Genomic DNA, 18327 nt, shown 5'->3' with positions numbered 1-18327 from the left:
ACTAAATACTTCATAAACCGAGTAACAACTGCCACAAGCAGGCATCTTGTTCTGTGCCTCATTACAATGGTCTGGCAGGTGTGATAATGATTCTCTCTCATTTGATTCCTCTGCCCCAGCTCTGGGTCATTGCTCTCAGTCCCAGTGTGCCTCGCAGTGTATTCCAGCTCATGTTTAGTAAGGTGGGTTTGTGTGTACGCTAGGTACTGTGCCCAAGGTGCTGACTTGCTGGGTGATCTATCCAGGGTTACTGAGAGACAGATCTTTCATCCTTCAGCTGATATGGGGAGCAGCTGGGACTGGAGTTGATGATCACCCATTATTATGTTGAATGAGAGTGCAGGCTCGATGGGCTGAATGGTCTATTCCTGCTCCTCTTCTTCATACAGGTGGGTGAGGCAAGTAGAGCCTGGGGTGTCCTGGGGCATCCAGGCTCAAAGGATATGAAACAGGGCACCCAGGTGTGGTACCATGGGGGGTGGGGACCACTCAGCAAGGTGCTGGTCAGGGTGCCAGACAGGGGCCAAACAGCTGGCCAGCAGGGTCATACAGTGGCCGGGGGGGGCGGGGGTGTCACACAGCTGGCCAGGGGGTCAGGAAGAAGCTGGACAGGGGGATCATACAGGAACCAGATAGGGGTTCAGGCAGAGGCTGGACAGGAGGTCACAGCTGGACAGGGGGTCAGGCAGGGGCTGGACAGGAGGTCACAGCTGGACAGGGGGTCACAGCTGGACAGGGGGTCAGGCAGGGGCTGGACAGGGGGTCACAGCTGGACAGGGGGTCAGACAGGGGCTGGACAGGGGGGTCACAGCTGGACAGGGGGTCAGACAGGGGCTGGACAGGGGGGTCACAGCTGGACAGGGGGTCAGACAGGGGGGTCACAGCTGGACAGGGGGTCAGACAGGGGTTCAGGCAGGGGCTGGACAGGGGGTCACAGCTGGACGGGGGGTTTCTCCAGAAGACTCTTGCGGCTGTTTGGCCCCTTTAATAAATTGAGCAGCCTCTGTGAATTGTGATTGGCTGCTACCTGTCTGCACTCTGATTGGTTCCTCTGAATGTGTGTCAGCTCGTATTGGCCCAGTGTGGAGAGCTCTCTGATTGGTCTGTGTGCGGGAGTTATCAGCTGATTGGTCCGGGAAATGTATGAATGAGGAGCTGCTGCCGACTCCAGCTTTAAACCTGGATCAGAGAGCCAGAGAGAGGGAATCCGGATCAGAGAGAGGGAATCCGGATCAGAGAGAGGGAATCCGGATCAGAGAGAGGGAATCCGGATCAGAGAGCCAGAGAGAGGGAATCCGGATCAGAGAGAGGGAGTCCGGATCAGAGAGAGGGAATCCGGATCAGAGAGCCAGAGAGAGGGAATCCGGATCAGAGAGCGAGTTCCGGAGCAGATCCTGGAGTGGGCAGCTGGGCAATGGCTACAATCCGAGTGACTCCAGCCCGGAAAGTGTCCACTTTGATCCGGAGCAGCGGTGGAGCAGCCCGGGAGCGGGAAGCAGGTGAGGAACGGGGGAGTGATCTGGAGAGGGTTTTGGGAGTGATGTTCATATCTGGACTGGGATTTGGGGGTGATATTTGGGGCGGCACGGTAGCACAGTGGTTAGTATTGCTGCCTCACAGCGCCAGGGACCCAGGTTCAATTTCCTCCTTGGGTCACTGTCTGTGCGGAGTTTGTACGTTCTCCCTGTGTCTGCGTGGGTTTCCTCTGGGTGGTCTGGTTCCCTGCCACACTCTGAAAGACATGCTGGTTAAGGTGCTTTGGCCATGCTTAATTCTCCCTCAGTGTACCCAAACAGACGCCAGAGTGTGGCCACAAGGGGATTTTCACTGTAACTTCATTTCAGTGGTAATGTAAGCCTGACTTGTTACTAATAAATATCCACATCTGGAGCAGGTTTAGGGGTGATATTCACATCTGGAGCGGGTTTTGGGGGGCTGATAGCCACACTATATTGATTGCGAGCTGTATGTTGTCTCTGGCAGGGAAGGATGCGACTGTATTTGAGGATTCTTACCGGCTGGGAGCTCTCCTGGGCCGCGGAGGCTTCGGAACAGTTTATTCTGGAGAGCGGATTTCGGATGGAGTGCCGGTGAGTGTCCGCTAGGTACTAGCCCAGTGAGGGGGGGTGCTGAGCTGTCTCTGGGCTCTGTGTTAAATGTCTGTCCCTGTGTGTTCCAGGTCGCCATCAAACATGTGGCTCGCGACAGGATCACCGACTGGAAACTTCTGGTAAGAAACTGACCCCAAATCCCAGAGTCCCACCCCCCGCATCCCTCACTGGGTTGGGTTGGGATAGGAGGGTGGGGGTCCTGGAGAGGGGTGTTTATTTGGGGGAGTGGTGTTTTTTGGGGAGGGTCTTTTTTGGGGAAAGGGATGTTTATTAGGGAAGGGGTATTTATTGGGGGTGAGGGGAGAGGGACTTATTGGGAAAGGGGTGTTTATTTTGTTGAGAGGAATAGATAGGGTGGATTCTCAGAGGCTATTTCCCCGGGTTGAAATGGTCGCTACGAGAGGACACAGATTTAAGGTGCGGGGAGGAAAGTACAGGGGTGATGTTAGGGGTAAGTTTTTCACTCAGAGTGGTGAGTGAATGGAATCAGCTGCCGTCAGTGGTGGTGGAGGCAAACTCGCTGGGGTCTTTTAAAAGACTTCTGGATGAGTATATGGGGTTTAATGGGATTGGGGGTTATAAATAGGTCTATAGATTGGTAGGTATTGATGTGATCGGCGCAACTTGTGGGCCGAAGGGCCTGTTTGTGCTGTAGTGTTCTAACTTCTATGTTCTATTGGAGTGGAGTGGAGGGGGTGTTTATTGGGGGAACGGTGTTCATTAGGATTAATTCCCCTGGGAGCAGAGACAGGGACATTGAGATCCGGACCTGTTTTTTTCCCACAGAATGGATCTCTGCTCCCACTGGAGATCGTGCTGCTGAGGAAAGTTTCCACAGGATTCCGAGGAGTGATCCAGCTTCTGGAGTGGTTTGAGCAGCCGGATGGATTCCTCCTGATCCTGGAGCGGCCAGAAGCTGTGCAGGATCTATTTGATTACATCTCGGAGCGAGGTCCACTCCCGGAGGATGTAGCCCAGGAATTCTTCACCCAGGTGGTGCAGGCTGTTCAACATTGCCACCATTGTGGGGTGCTGCATCGAGACATTAAGGATGAGAATATCCTGGTGGACCTGCGGTCTCGGGAACTCAAACTCATTGACTTTGGATCTGGCGCGTTGCTAAGAGATACAGTGTACACAGATTTTGATGGTAAGTGTCCCGTGCTAATGTGGCAGCTTCCCCAAGGTTGGCATTGTGGACTCGGGGAGCTCCCGGTGTGGATTCTAACAGCCGCTGTGTGTTTTGCAGGTACCCGGGTGTACAGCCCCCCAGAGTGGATTACCCATCACCGATACCATGGTCGCTCAGCCACTGTGTGGTCTCTGGGGATTCTGCTCTATGACCTGGTCTGTGGGGACATCCCGTTTGAACATGATGAGGAGATTATAGGCGGCAGACTCCTCTTCCGCCAGCCTGTTTCTGAAGGTATGTCATCCTGTATTCCATATATCCAATTGGTTTATAAAGCAGAAACAGGCTCCTGTCTCCTGGCAGGACACTGCAGAATGAGGGAGCCGGTCACACAGGCACCTGGGCAGTAACTGCTGATGTGTACTTAAGCCAATCCCACTGGACACTGAATAACAGAGAGTGCACTTCCTGGGAGACTTTTTCCTCCTTCCGGTGGACCTGCTGTTCCTGACCCGCTCTGGGTGTTCGGAGTGTCTGAGTACTGAGACTCATCTAACCCATGGCAAGCACAAAGAGACATGGGAGAAATTCCCACAGCACCCAGTACTGAGCCAGCTCCAGCATTAATCCCACAAGCTGTGCAGAATGGGCAGGCCTCTGAGGTTAACGGGCTGTCTAATCACTATCCACACTGACCTATTCCACCTCCACTGAGTTTAGGAGTATTTGCAGGACTGAGTGACCCCAGACTGATTACTTCTCACAATAATTACGGTGAGTAAACTGTACACACGTAGGTGCTGCTTCCCTATGAGAGAAATGATCAGAATCTCATTTCCTTAACAGGAAAGAGTAACTATGGCAATGGAAAGCAGACTGACTTAGCTCAATGTGAGATAATGGAAGATGCTGCCTATTCAGAATCACAGAATATTACAGTGCAGAAAAGGCCCTTCAGCCCATCGAGTCTGCACTGACATGTGAAAGACCCAGACCTGCCCATCTAATCCCACTTGCCAGCACTTGTACCATAGCCCTGAATGTTATGGTGTGCCAAGTGTTCATCCAGATACATTTTAAAGGATGTGAGGCATCTCGCTTCCCTCACCCTCCCAGGCAGCACATTCCAGACTGTCATCACCCTCTGAGTAAAAAGGTTTTTCCTCAAATCCCCCCGAAACCTCCCACCTCTCAGTTTTAACTTCAGTCCCCTTGTGACTGACCCATCCACTAAGGGGAACAGCTGCTCCTTATCCACTCTGTCCACGTCCCTCATAATCTTGTACGCCTCAATCAGGTCGCCTCTCAGCCTTCTCTGCTCCAGAGAAAACAACCTCTCCATAAGTCAAATGTTCCACCCCAGACAGCATCCTGGTGAATCTCCTCTGCACCCCCTCCAGTGTAATCACATCCTTCCTATAATGTGGCGATCAGAACTGCACACATTACTCCAGCTGTGGCCTCACCAAAGTTTTATATATGATCTCTCTATTTTTGTGATCTATACCCCAATTGATAAAGGTGAGTTTGCCGTATGCCTTTTCACCACCCTATTAACCTGCCTTTCCGGCTTCAGAGATCTATGGACAAACAAGCCAAGGTCTCTTTGTTCTTCGGAACTTCCCAGCGTCAGACCTTTTATAGTATACTTCCTTGTCAAATTACTCCTTCCAAAGTGTATCACCACACACTTTTCAGGGTTAAATTCCATCTGCCACTTATCCACCTTTTTGACCATTCTCCAAGTTGTTTTCATTCAATGCCTGAGATCTTTCTGGTTTTGTGGTTATTTTGGGTTCTGACAGTTCCTTTGTGCCTCTGTTACAGAATGTCAGCATCTCATCCAATGGTGCCTCGCTCTGCGCCCATCGGATCGACCATCCCTGGATCAGATTCTTTCTCACCCCTGGCTGAAGCAGCACAGTGTGGATTTGGATATGAAAAACCTCGAACAGTCAGACAGCTCCAGCCAGGAGAGCTTGTGATCCCACAAGGCTCAGAGTCAAGCTGCAAGTTGAAGGAGTCTTGCTGCCTAGAAGTTGCTGTCAGAATGCTGCTCAGAGTGAAGGAGCCACAGCAGAAAGCAAGAAGAACCCAGCGTGGAGCTGGACACTGAGGTGCGCAGTGGAGATGGCCAAGGAACTGAGTTCACCCAAAGATTTATTGGGACTGAAGGTCTGAAGCTATGCTGCTTGGCATTATAAAGCCATGAGAGAAAATCATTCATCAAATTCCCATCAGGGACCCACTAGGCAAAGAGACAATATGGACACTAGTCTGTCACTGTATAACACTGGGGTACAGTACTGGTGGGGACGGGACTGTCGCTGTATAACACTGGGGTACAGTACTGGTGGGGACGGGACTGTTGCTGTATAACACTGGGGTACAGTACTGGTGGGGCAGGTCTGTTGCTGTATAACACTGGGGTACAGTACTGGTGGGGACGCGTTTGTCGCTGTATAACACTGGGGTACAGTACTGGTGGGGATGGGTCTGTCACTGTATAACACTGGGGTACAGTACTGGTGGGGACGGGACTGTCGCTGTATAACACTGGGGTACAGTACTGGTGGGGACGGGACTGTCGCTGTATAACACTGGGGTACAGTACTGGTGGGGACGGGACTGTTGCTGTATAACACTGGGGTACAGTACTGGTGGGGCAGGTCTGTTGCTGTATAACACTGGGGTACAGTACTGGTGGGGACGCGTTTGTCGCTGTATAACACTGGGGTACAGTACTGGTGGGGACGGGACTGTCGCTGTATAACACTGGGGTACAGTACTAGTGGGGACGGGACTGTCGCTGTATAACACTGGGGTACAGTACTGGTGGGGACGGGACTGTTGCTGTATAACACTGGGGTACAGTACTGGTGGGGCAGGTCTGTTGCTGTATAACACTGGGGTACAGTACTGGTGGGGACGCGTTTGTCGCTGTAGAACACTGGGGTACAGTACTGGTGGGGACGGGACTGTCGCTGTATAACACTGGGGTACAGTACTGGTGGGGACGGGACTGTCGCTGTATAACACTGGGGTACAGTACTGGTGGGGCAGGTCTGTTGCTGTATAACACTGGGGTACAGTACTGGTGGGGCAGGTCTGTTGCTGTATAACACTGGGGTACAGTACTGGTGGGGACGGGACTGTCGCTGTATAACACTGGGGTACAGTACTGGTGGGGACGGGACTGTTGCTGTATAACACTGGGGTACAGTACTGGTGGGGCAGGTCTGTTGCTGTATAACACTGGGGTACAGTACTGGTGGGGACGGGACTGTTGCTGTATAACACTGGGGTACAGTACTGGTGGGGATGGGACTGTCGCTGTATAACACTGGGGTACAGTACTGGTGGGGACGGGACTGTTGCTGTATAACACTGGGGTACAGTACTGGTGGGGATGGGTCTGTCACTGTATAACACTGGGGTACAGTACTGGTGGGGACGCGTTTGTCGCTGTATAACACTGGGGTACAGTACTGGTGGGGACGCGTTTGTCGCTGTATAACACTGGGGTACAGTACTGGTGGGGACGGGACTGTCGCTGTATAACACTGGGGTACAGTACTGGTGGGGACGGGACTGTCGCTGTATAACACTGGGGTACAGTACTAGTGGGGATTGGTGAAGACATGCCTGTATGTTTTATGTATTTGTTTAAAGTGGCGTTTTATCTTTTTGTTGAAAAGGTGATACTGTTTGTTGTGATTTTATAAAGCACAAACTTTTGGAGACATTTACACAAAGTGCTTCAGCTCTCTGGATAGAATGACTATTTGGAGAAATCTATAAACAATCAAATCTATGCAAAAAGTAACGCTGTAATCTGTGTGGGAAACTCCTAATGGAATGTTGGTGCTGCTACTGAACTTACTGTGAAATCTCCTTTTGAGAGTCAGAGTCAATTTGATGCCACGGAATTCTCCCTTCTCTAGCTTAGTGTGGTGGGTTCAAGACTCATGGCGTGCCTTTACCCCCTCCCTCCTTGCCTGTCCTAGCTCTGACCCAGCTTGAGAACCCAATGCGATGGCATGGAGCACTGGGCTGCAAGTTGCTATTTAATGATATACTTAACCTTGGCAACAGTTACCAAGGAGGAAACTTTCAATTTTTTAATGTTTAACTATTGTGTGTGTGTGTGTGTGTGTGTGTGTGTGTGTGTGTGTGGAATTGGAAATGCTCAGGAATTGTTTTGTTCTTTGTTCTCAGAATATTTATTTGTCTTTTCAAACATTTGGTTTGCCTTCAACAATCACCTCACGGCTGTGATGATTTTAAAAATGTTTTTTTGGGTGAGAAAACAGAGCCACAATCCAGAAAGATTCCTGTCCGCAGGAAGTTTCTGGTAGGTTCCAGTGTGGTGGATCCTGGTACTTCCTTTCAGCTCCATCCCAATCCATCCAATCCATCCTGCAAACGTTTGAATGGGATAGTGTAGCTGACATTGCTATCACACCATGTGGGTAATGGAGTGAGTTACATCAAGCTGTATCTCCCAGTCTGGTGCTTTTGGGAACAGAAAATGCTTCCTATTGACTGGATACTGAATATCCTCCAAGTTCTGGTTGTTACATTGATTGTTGAATTGTGAGGATAAAGTTAAGTCTGAGGGATCTTGACTGAACTAAAAGCATGCACATTCATTTTGAGTCTGCCCAGATTGAAATGAATATTTTCACGGGTTTATTTATTTCCTATTTATCAAATTCCTTATGGATGGAGCTGCCAGAGTTCAGGCTCCAATGTTTCAGTGGAATAAAATTCTCTCTTTTAAAAAGCTCATTAAAATTGTTCTGTCCGTTTCATTTTGACAACAGTACTTTGTTTCCGGTGAGTGTTTGCCATAAACTCGGGGTTGTCTGTGAAACTTGACTGGCTGCTTTCTCTCGTTCTCTCTCCACCCTTTCACAGCAGGATTGTGTTCAGTGTGTTTCTGAGCCCATGCTGTTTTAATCTGGATTAAGTCTGAAATTCAAGAATCTTCCACCATTGAAAGAGATTGTTCAGCCACTTGCACCTTTGTTAACTGAATTCTATATTCAATTAATTTTCCTCATCACCCTGTCATTTAGCATCATAGAATCCCTACAGTGCAGAAAGAGGCCATTCAGCCCATTGATCCTGCACCCACCACAATCCCACCCAGGATCTATCCCTCCTTAACCCCAACTGATCCCTCTAACCTACACATCTTTATTTATTTTATTTGTTAATGTCACATGTAGGCTTACATTAACACTGCAATGAAGTTACTGTGAAAATCCCCTTTCATAATAGAAAAAGTCTTTGTGTGTTATAATGGTGAACATGTTTTGACACTCAGCTGCGATATTCATTTGCAGTGAGGCCTATGAAAGGTTGATTTTGTGGAACTTCTGCCCTCCTGCTAGCTGACAAATAAATCCTTAATCAAAGGTAGTGAGCGGTTATTGATCCATGCATGAAACTGGATTGATTGTTGCTTTGAAATCTCCACAAATGCATTCAGTCCCATCCTGCTTCATTACAGGAACGATAGGGATTGCCTAATCACTGATGATGAAGGATTCTAAAACTCCTGTATCTACAAGTCTCATTCATTCAGATTCTATCTTTGGGCTTATCACACAGGGTCCGCTCAGAAAGGACAGCGGGACTAGAGGGCACAGCCTCAAGATAAGGGGGGGCAGTTTAGAACGGAGTTGAGGAGGAACTTCTTCACTCAAAGGGTGGTGAATCTCTGGAATTCTCTGCCCGTTGAAGTGGTGGACGCTGCCTCGCTAAATATATTTAAGACGCGGGTTGATAGGTTTTTGATAGGCAAGGGGATTAAGGGTTATGGGGAGAGGGCGGGAAAGTGGAACTGAGACACGACAGATCAGCCATGATCTTATTGAATGGCAGGGCAGGCTCGAAGGGCTAGATGGCCTATTCCTGCTCCTATTTCTTATGTTCTTATGTATTTTTCCAGCCTTTTCTACACATTATTTCTATTCAAAGAATCATCTAATGCCGTTTTAAATGCTTCAATTGAACCTGCCTCCCCCACACTTCCAGGCAGAACTTTCCAGACCCCAACCACTCACTGGGTGAAAGAGTTTTTTCTCGGATCACATTTGTTCTTTAATAAGTCACTTTAAATCTGTGCCCTCTCGTCTCGATCCTTTTCCGAGTGGGAACAGTTTCTTCCTAGTTACTCTGTCCAGCCTCCTCATGATTTTGAACATCTCTATCTAATCTCCTTTAGCCTTCTTCTCTCTGAGGAGAACAGTCCCAACCTCTCCAATCGATCCTCATAACTGAAGTTTCTCATCCTGGAACCATTCTTGTAAATCTCTTCTGCGCTCTCTCCAATGTGTTCACATCCTTCCGATTGTGTGGCACCCAGAACTGTACCCAATATTCCAGCTGAGGTCTAATGAGTGACTTGTACAAGTTCAGTATAACCTCTTTGCTCTTGCACTTCATGCCTCTATTAAAAAAGCCCAGAACTTTATCAACTATTTTCTCCACATGTCCTGCCACCTTTAATGACTTAAGACTAAAAGAATTAGGAACAGAAGCAGGCTATTTCCACCAAATGAGTCTGCTCTGCCATTCAAGAGATAATGACTGATCTGATATAATCCTCAACTCCACTTTCTCACCTTGTCCCCATAACCCTTGATTCCCTTACTGATTAAAAATCTGTCTGTCTTAGCCTTAAAGATACTTCATAACTCAGTCTCTACAGCCCTCTGCCGTATAGAATTCCACACATTCACTCCCCTCTAAGGGCGACATCTTACCTACCTTACCTTACCCTGTCTATTCCATTAATTATTTCACAGATTTCAATGAGATTACCTTTCAGTTTGCCCAATCTCTCATCGTAAGACAGGGGGAAAATGAAGACCCAGTGTCCATGGTACACATTCGTACCAATGACATCGGTACAAAAAATGGATGCGGTCCTAAAAGCTAGTTACAGGGAGTTCAGTGATAAGAAGCAAGACCTCTAAGGTAGTAATCTCAGCATTGCTCCCAATAACACACACTGATGAGAACAGGAATACACAGACAGGGAGGATGAGTGTGTGGCTCAAGGAGTGGTGTAGGAAGATGGGTTTCAGAATCCTGAGCCATTGGGACAGGTTCTGGGGATGGTGGAACTTGTACAAACTGGAAGGGTTACACCCCAATTGGACTGGGATTGAAATCCTTGCAGGATGTTTGTCAGTGTTTTAGGGAGGCAGTATTGCAGTGGGATGGATACCTGAACAGGGAGTTTGAGGGGTCAGAAACCTGGTTAGAAACAAAAGGCAGAAAAAGTGAAAGGGAGGAAAACATGGCGTTAAAGGCAAAAACCAAACATGGCCTGTTGTTCCTAGCGATGGGTTTAATGTCAGGAAAAGTGGCAGAAAAACAAAATTAGGCCCTACCCCCATATCCCTACATATTTTCCCCACTTACCCCTCTAACCTACGCATCTCAGGACACTAATAAATTTATCCCACTAATCCCTCTAATCTACACATTCCCTAACACTAAGGGGCAGTTTAGCATAGCCAATCTACCTAACCTGCACATCTTCGGACTGTGGGAGGAAACTGGAGCACACAGAGGAAACCCATGCAGACATGGGGAGAACGTGTAAACTCCACTTGGGCAGTGACCCAAGCCGGGAATCGAACCCAGGCCCCTGAGGGTGTGAGGTAGCAGTGCTAACCACTTGCCGCCCCATAATGAGCTGAATGGCTACTGAGCAGACAGGCAGTGGGACAGCACAGGCATGACGGGCTGAATGGCCACTGGCTGAAACTGTCCAAAGGCTGATGCAACAGTCGAGCTTTCCAATTGGTGAATCATTGTGGAACCCGCTGTCCTTCCGACCAATCACAGCATTGATTAGATGTATTTCTCACTGTGATTGGCTAGGCGGTGGTCTGAATCGGTCGCTGTGATTGGCTGAGAAGTGCCGGGTGGCTGTGTCAGTCGTTGTGATTGGCTGGACGGTGCCGGGCGGATGTGTCGGTCGCTATGATTGGCTGGGCCGTGCCGGGCGGATGTGTCGGTCGCTGTGATTGGCTGGGCCGTGCCGGAACGGAGCTGCAGCAATGGCGGGCCTGGAACTGCTCTGCGGGATCGGCCTGAGCGAACAGAAAGCGAGGGAAACCCTGAGGAATGAGGGGCTGAGCGCCCTCCTGACACAGGCCATCGAGCAGGTGCGACCGGGGGTTCCGGCCCTGGAGCTTCTCTCCTCCCGGGGCCGGTGAGCTCAGCCCGCCCGGGGCCTGGGCCCTTCAGAGCTGCCGGCCTCAGCCGCACAGCCCCCGGGGAGGGGAGGGGAGGGGAGGCTCCGTTCCACGTGCTGTAGGTGCACCCAGTGTGCTGTTAGTGAGGGAGGGTCCTGAATCCCACCCGGAGACACTGACCCCCCCCCACCCAGCCCTGCCCCCCCCCAGCCCCCGCCCCCACCCAGCCCTGCCCCCCCCCGCCCCCGCCCCCACCCAGCCCTGCCCCCCCCGCCCCCACCCCCACCCAGCCCTGCCCCCCCGCCCCCACCCCCACCCAGCCCTGCCCCCCCGCCCCCACCCCCACCCAGCCCTGCCCCCCCCGCCCCCACCCAGCCCTCCCGCCCCCCGCCCCCACCCAGCCTCCCGCCCCCCGCCCCCACCCAGCCCTCCCGCCCCCCGCCCCCACCCAGCCCTCCCGCCCCCGCCCCCACCCAGCCCTGCCACACCCGCCCCCACCCAGCCCTGCCACCCCCACCCCCACCCAGCCCTGCCCCCCCCGCCCAGCCCTGCCACCCCCACCCAGCCCTGCCCCCCCCGCCCCTGCCCTCACCCCCACCCAGCCCTGCCCCCCCCGCCCCTGCCCTCACCCCCACCCAGCCCTGCCCCCCCGCCCCTGCCCCCCCCGCCCCTGCCCTCGCCCCCACCCAGCCCTGCCCCCCCGCCCCCACCCAGCCCTGCCCCCCCGCCCCCACCCAGCCCTGCCCCCCCGCCCCCACCCAGCCCTGCCCCACCGCCCCCACCCAGCCCTGCCCCGCCCCACCCCGCCCCCACCCAGCCCTGCCCCACCCCGCCCCCAGCCCTGCCCCCCCGCCCCCGCCCCCACCCAGCTCTGCCCCCCCGCCCCCACCCAGCCCTGCCCCCCCGCCCCCGCCCCCACCCAGCCCTGCCCCCCCGCCCCCACCCAGCCCTGCCCCCCCACCCCCACCCAGCCCTGCCCCCCCCGCCCAGCCCTGCCACCCCCACCCAGCCCTGCCCCCCCCGCCCCTGCCCTCACCCCCACCCAGCCCTGCCCCCCCCGCCCCTGCCCTCACCCCCACCCAGCCCTGCCCCCCCCGCCCCTGCCCCCCCGCCCCTGCCCTCGCCCCCACCCAGCCCTGCCCCCCCGCCCCCACCCAGCCCTGCCCCCCCGCCCCCACCCAGCCCTGCCCCCCCGCCCCCACCCAGCCCTGCCCCCCCGCCCCCACCCAGCCCTGCCCCACCCCGCCCCCAGCCCTGCCCCACCCCGCCCCCACCCAGCCCTGCCCCACCCCGCCCCCAGCCCTGCCCCCCCGCCCCCGCCCCCACCCAGCTCTGCCCCCCCGCCCCCACCCAGCCCTGCCCCCCCGCCCCCGCCCCCACCCAGCCCTGCCCCCCCGCCCCCACCCAGCCCTGCCCCCCCGCCCCCACCCAGCCCTGCCCCCCCGCCCCCACCCAGCCCTGCCCCCCCACCCCCACCCAGCCCTGCCCCCCCCGCCCCCGCCCCCACCCCCACCCAGCCCTGCCCCCCCCGCCCCCACCCAGCCCTGCCCCCCCCCCGCCCCCACCCAGCCCTGCCCCCCCCCCGCCCCCACCCAGCCCTGCCCCCCCCCGCCCCCACCCAGCCCTGCCCCCCCCCCGCCCCCACCCAGCCCTGCCCCCCCCCGCCCCCACCCAGCCCTGCCCCCCCCCCGCCCCCACCCAGCCCTGCCCCCCCCCCGCCCCCACCCAGCCCTGCCCCCCCCCCGCCCCCACCCAGCCCTGCCCCCCCCCCGCCCCCACCCAGCCCTGCCCCCCCCCCGCCCCCACCCAGCCCTGCCCCCCCCCGCCCCCACCCAGCCCTGCCCCCCCCCCCGCCCCCACCCAGCCCTGCCCCCCCCCCGCCCCCACCCAGCCCTGCCCCCCCCCCCGCCCCCACCCAGCCCCTGCCCCCCCCCCGCCCCCACCCAGCCCTGCCCCCCCCGCCCCCACCCAGCCCTGCCCCCCCCCCGCCCCCACCCAGCCCTGCCCCCCCCCGCCCCCACCCAGCCCTGCCCCCCCCGCCCCCACCCAGCCCTGCCCCCCCCGCCCCCACCCAGCCCTGCCCCCCCCGCCCCCACCCAGCCCTGCCCCCCCCGCCCCCACCCAGCCCTGCCCCCCCCGCCCCCACCCAGCCCTGCCCCCCCCGCCCCCACCCAGCCCTGCCCCCCCCGCCCCCACCCAGCCCTGCCCCCCCGCCCTCGCTCCCGCCCTATCCACAGTACTCAGTACTACCTCAGGGCTAAGCCACCCTACTCCTGCTCCTATTTCTTATGTCACCCCTCCCCAGCGTGTGGCGCTCTCTTGGGGCCAAGCCCCTCCCCTGCTGCTGGGGCTGGATGTGGGGTCAATGTCTCTGGGTGGGATTAAGGACCCCCCCCCCTCATTAACAGTACACTGGGTGCACCCTGCAGTACCGGCAGGGCGGGGGGCCGGCCCTGAGGGAGTGCCACACGGCCGGGGTGGGGGCTGAACCCTGGGGAAGCGCCATACTGTCACGAGCTTTGCTCTTAGGGAATGCCACACGATTGTGAGCTTGGCCTTGAGGGAATGCTGCATTTGCATGTATGGGGACAGGGTCTTGAGGGAACACCACCTGGCCATGTGCTCGATGCTGGGGGAGTGCCACACATGGGGGACGGTGGTGGTGGCTTGGGGGCTGCTCAGCCCTGAGGGAGCGCCACATGGCTGGGATGGGAGGTCGTGCCTTAACCCTGAGGGAGTGCCATTCACCGGCAGGGGGTGGGGGGCTCGGCCCTGAGGGAGTGCTGTGTGCCAGTGAGTGGGAGGGGGCTTGACCCTGAGGGAGCACTGTGCAGTGTTTGGCAAGGGGGGAGGAGGAGAGAAGGGGTGGGTTTGCCTCTGAGGGAATGCCAGGAGGGGACTGGCTTGACTCTGAGGGACCACCACATGGCTGGAGGCTCTGCTCTGAGTCAGCACATTGCGCTCAGGGACTTATCAGGTTATGACATCGTCTCTGGAGAGTAATATAATTACCAGCCCAAATCTCCGATTTTGGATGGTGGCACAGTGGTATTGTTACTGGGCTAGTAATCCAGAGACCAGAGTAATGCTGTGGAGACTCGGATTCAAATCTCACCATGACAGATGGTGAAATTTGAATTCTGTAAAAATCTGGAATTAAATAGGTAATGATGACAACGGGACCATTGTCAGAAAAGCCCATCTGGTTCACTAGTGCCCTTTAGGGAAGGAAATCTGTCATCCCCATCTGGTCTGGCCAACATTTAACTTCAGATTCACTGCAATGTGGATGACTCTTAAATGTCCCCTGAAATGACCCACTCCGTTCAGGAGCCATTCGGCTCCATTCTTTCTCCACAGATCCTTTCAGGTGTGCTGGAATTTTCTAGCATTTTCTGTTTTTGTGTTGTTGAAGGGCAGTTAGGGATGGGCAACAAATGTTGCCCCAGCAAGCTACAACCACATCCTGTGAAAGAGTGAAAAAAATTCAATTAAAATGAAAATACTTGAACAATAACTCAACAGTCAATGATTTCTTTTAACATCTTTACTCTGTATCTAACCCCGTGCTGTACCTGTCCTGGGAGTGTTTGATGGGGGACAGTGTAGAGGGCGCTTTACTCTGTATTTAACTCCGTGCTGTACCTGTCCAGGGAGTGTTTGATGGGGGACAGTGTAGAGGGAGCTTTACTCTGTATCTAACTCCGTGCTGTACCTGTCCAGGGAGTATTTGATGGGGTAACTTGGGGTTTTGGGTGTGCAAGTAAAGTGACTTTTCATGTTCACAGGATAACAAAAAAGGAAGCGGAATTAATGAGAGTGTTGGGTGATTGGCCATCTGTTGGACAATGTGGTATTTGAATGGCAGAAAAATAATGGGAATATTAGGATGAGGATGTAAAGGTATAGCCATTCTAATAACCAGAGATTAGCAAGCTGAGTGCAGGACTGTGTGAGTTGAAGTCAAGAACAATGTTGACTACAATCAGGAGTTGAATTTATGTATTTTGCAGGAATATCATTTCTGGTTTTCCATTAGCTGAAATAATTTGTCATTGACTAGGGGCAATGGTGGAATGTGTGCTCCATGTATCTTCCAGACCCCCTGCCAGCTCCTCATAGCTTTCTCTCTCTCTCTGTTTCCAGGCACAGGCGATTTTGGGTTCCACTCTGGACAAGGCGACAGGCACGCTTCTGTACAATGCAGTCACTCGGCTCAAAGACCAGAGGCACCTGGCCTTCCTGGTCAGATACATTGCAAACAAGGAAGTGAACTCGGACCTGCAGCTGAATGGTGAGGACAGCCCTTCAACTGCCAATTGTTTTAGTAAATAAGATGAATGGTTTCATTGGAAAGCTAATTGGTGTAATGACAGTTAACTGTGCAGCTAACATTACAATCACTTCTCAGCCTTTTGGCTAACATCAAGTATCAGATCAAACCGAAGCTGGTTCAATACCTTATCTTGTCAGCTTAGATCTTGTTTGTCTCTCTTTTGGGGACCATGAATTGTATTCTGTTGGATTTTGAATTTGGGTTCTGGAACAAGCAAGGAATGGATTTGGATCATTCCATTCTGAGCATTGCCTTTGTCACTTTAAGAATGGAGTAAAAATTAAACATTGTCGTGGCAATGAACGTGTCGTGTATCTCCCAGTTGTACTGGATAGATTGGCTGCTGCATTTCTGTCAGAGGAGTGACTCAAGGATCAGTTCACGAAAATACACTTTGTGATGTTTACAGGAATTATGGTATTCAATCTGCAGGAGAGCCAGTAAATGCTGTATCGAATCAGCTTCGTGTGTCCTAGACTTCAGATAGAAGAATAAACCCTGCAATGGACTGTGGTTTAAGCTATATTACCTTCCTGACTTGGAGCTGTGTCACTATCCCTGGGTTGGTATGTTGGAGCCCCCTTCCTGGCAGAGTTGTGAGTCTTCCTGCACTGGGTGGACAGCACCTTGCAGCTGCCTTCTCGGGCAGTTGGAGATGGGCAGTAGTTGTAGTTCTGGCCAGTGACATCCACATCCCCTGAAGATAATAAAAAAGCCGATTCAATAATTTTCAAAAAGGAATTGGATAAATATTTGAAAGGGAAAGAATTGCAAGAATATGATAAAAGAGTAGGAGAAAGTGGGACTAATTGGATGATTTCAAAGGGCCAGCACAAGCACAGTGAGCCAAATGGCATCCTTCTGTGCACTATGGAAAATAACATAAGAGGACGCTGAAAGTCTGCAAAGGGATATAGATAATCTTAGTGAGTGGGCAAGGGTGTGGCAGATGGAGTACAATGTTGGTAAATGAGACGTCATCCATTTTTGTAGGAATAACAGCAAAATGGACTATTATTTAAATGGTAAAAAATTGCAGCATGCTGCTGTGCAGAGGGACCTGGGTGTCCTTGTGCATGAATTACAAAAAGTTGGTTTGCAGGTGCAGCAGGTAATTAAGAAGGCAAATGGAATTTTATTCTTCATTGCTAGAGGGATGGAGTTTAAAAACAGTGAGGTTATGTTGCAGCTGTATAAGGTGCTGGTGAGGCCACACCTGGAGTACTGTGTACAGTTTTGGTCTCCTTACTTGAGAAAGGATATACTGGCCCTGGGGGGGGTGCAGAGGAGATTCACTAGGTTGATTCCGGAGTTGAAAGGGTTGGCTTATGAGGGGAGACTGAGTAGACTGGGGCTATACTCATTGAAATTCAGAAGAATGAGGGGAGATATTATAGAAACATATAAGATTATGAAGGGAATAGATAAGATAGAAGCAGGGAAGTTGTTTCCACTGGCGGGTGAAACTAGAACTAGGGGGCATGGCCTCAAAATAAGGGGGAACAGATTTAGGACTGAGTTGAGGAGGAACTTCTTCACACAAAGGGTTGTGAATCTGTGGAATTCCCTGCCCAGTGAAGCAGTTGAGACTCCCTCACTGAATGTTTTTAAGGCAAAGATAGATAAATGTTTGAACAGTAAAGGAATTAAGGGTTATGGTGAGCGGGCAGGTAAGTGGAGTTGAGTCGCAAAAAGATCAGCCATGATCTTATTGAATGGCGGAGCAGGCTGGAGGGACCAGATGGCCAACTCCTGCTCCTAGTTCTTATGTTCTTATGTAAATAGAAAAGGTGCAGACCTCCATCCTGCTCGGTCATCCGTTACAATCCTGGCTGGATGAACTCACGGAATTGATGTGGCACAAGAGCAATCCATTCAGCCCATCATTCCTGTGCTAGCTGTTTGGCAACACCAGGTTTAAGTCCAACCGATTTATTTGATAGTAAACTCACAAGCTTTTGGGTTAGCCCCTTCGTCAGGTGAATGGAGAGTTCTGGCCTCAGACAGAGCATATAAAGCACAGACAATTTACAGATTACTGATTAGAATGCGAATCTTTACACCTAACCTGCTGTTCAAGTCCTAAAGTGGCCGACAATGTGAATGGAATGAGCACTGATCACAGGTTAAAGAGATGTGTATTGTCTCCAGACAGTACAGTAAGTGAGGTTTTGCAAACCCAGGCAAGTCACGGGGGTTACAGATAGTGTGACATGAACGCAAGATCCCTGTTGAGACTGTCCTCGTGTGCGGAACTTGGCTATCAGTCCCTGCTCAGCAACTCTGCGCTGTCGTGTGTCGTGAAGGCCGCCTTGGAGAATGCTTACCCGAAGGTCAGAGGCTGAATGCCCGTGACCACTGAAGTGTTCACCAACAGGAAGGGAACAGTCTTGCCTGGTGATTGTCGAGCGATGTTCATTCATCCGTTGTCGTAGCGTCTGCATGGTCTCCCCAATGTACCATGCTTCGGGACATCCTTTCTTGCAACGTATCAGGTAGACAATACACATCTCTTTAACCTGTGAT

The 18327-nt window shown here is 53.2% G+C and overlaps 2 protein-coding genes across 2 annotated transcripts in view; both read left to right on the top strand.

Annotated features, from left to right (window-relative positions):
- Window positions 1–1370: 1370 nt before the first annotated feature.
- Window positions 1371–5719, top strand: LOC145341298 (serine/threonine-protein kinase pim-1-like). Its single transcript, XM_080186218.1, has 6 exons — window positions 1371–1499; window positions 1984–2090; window positions 2180–2230; window positions 2898–3261; window positions 3361–3537; window positions 5071–5719. The coding sequence occupies exons 1-6, from the start codon at window positions 1415–1417 to the stop codon at window positions 5226–5228; spliced, it is 942 nt and encodes a 313-aa protein (XP_080042344.1). The 5' UTR covers window positions 1371–1414; the 3' UTR covers window positions 5229–5719.
- Window positions 5720–11304: 5585 nt separating this feature from the next.
- Window positions 11305–18327, top strand: part of qars1 (glutaminyl-tRNA synthetase 1) — a 63223-nt gene continuing 56200 nt past the window's right edge. The window contains exons 1-2 of the mRNA XM_080218602.1: window positions 11305–11435; window positions 15612–15759. Coding sequence (XP_080074728.1) covers window positions 11328–11435; window positions 15612–15759 — 256 coding nt within the window. The 5' untranslated portion in view covers window positions 11305–11327. The remainder of the gene's footprint in view (window positions 11436–15611; window positions 15760–18327) is intronic.

The sequence above is a fragment of the Carcharhinus amblyrhynchos genome, chromosome 3 (genome assembly GCF_965287045.1).
Source record: "Carcharhinus amblyrhynchos chromosome 3, sCarAmb.v2.hapA, whole genome shotgun sequence".
Classification (NCBI taxonomy): domain Eukaryota; kingdom Metazoa; phylum Chordata; class Chondrichthyes; order Carcharhiniformes; family Carcharhinidae; genus Carcharhinus; species Carcharhinus amblyrhynchos.
The sequence above is the reverse complement of the archived record's forward strand: the minus strand, read 5'-3'. Positions and strand labels throughout refer to the sequence as shown.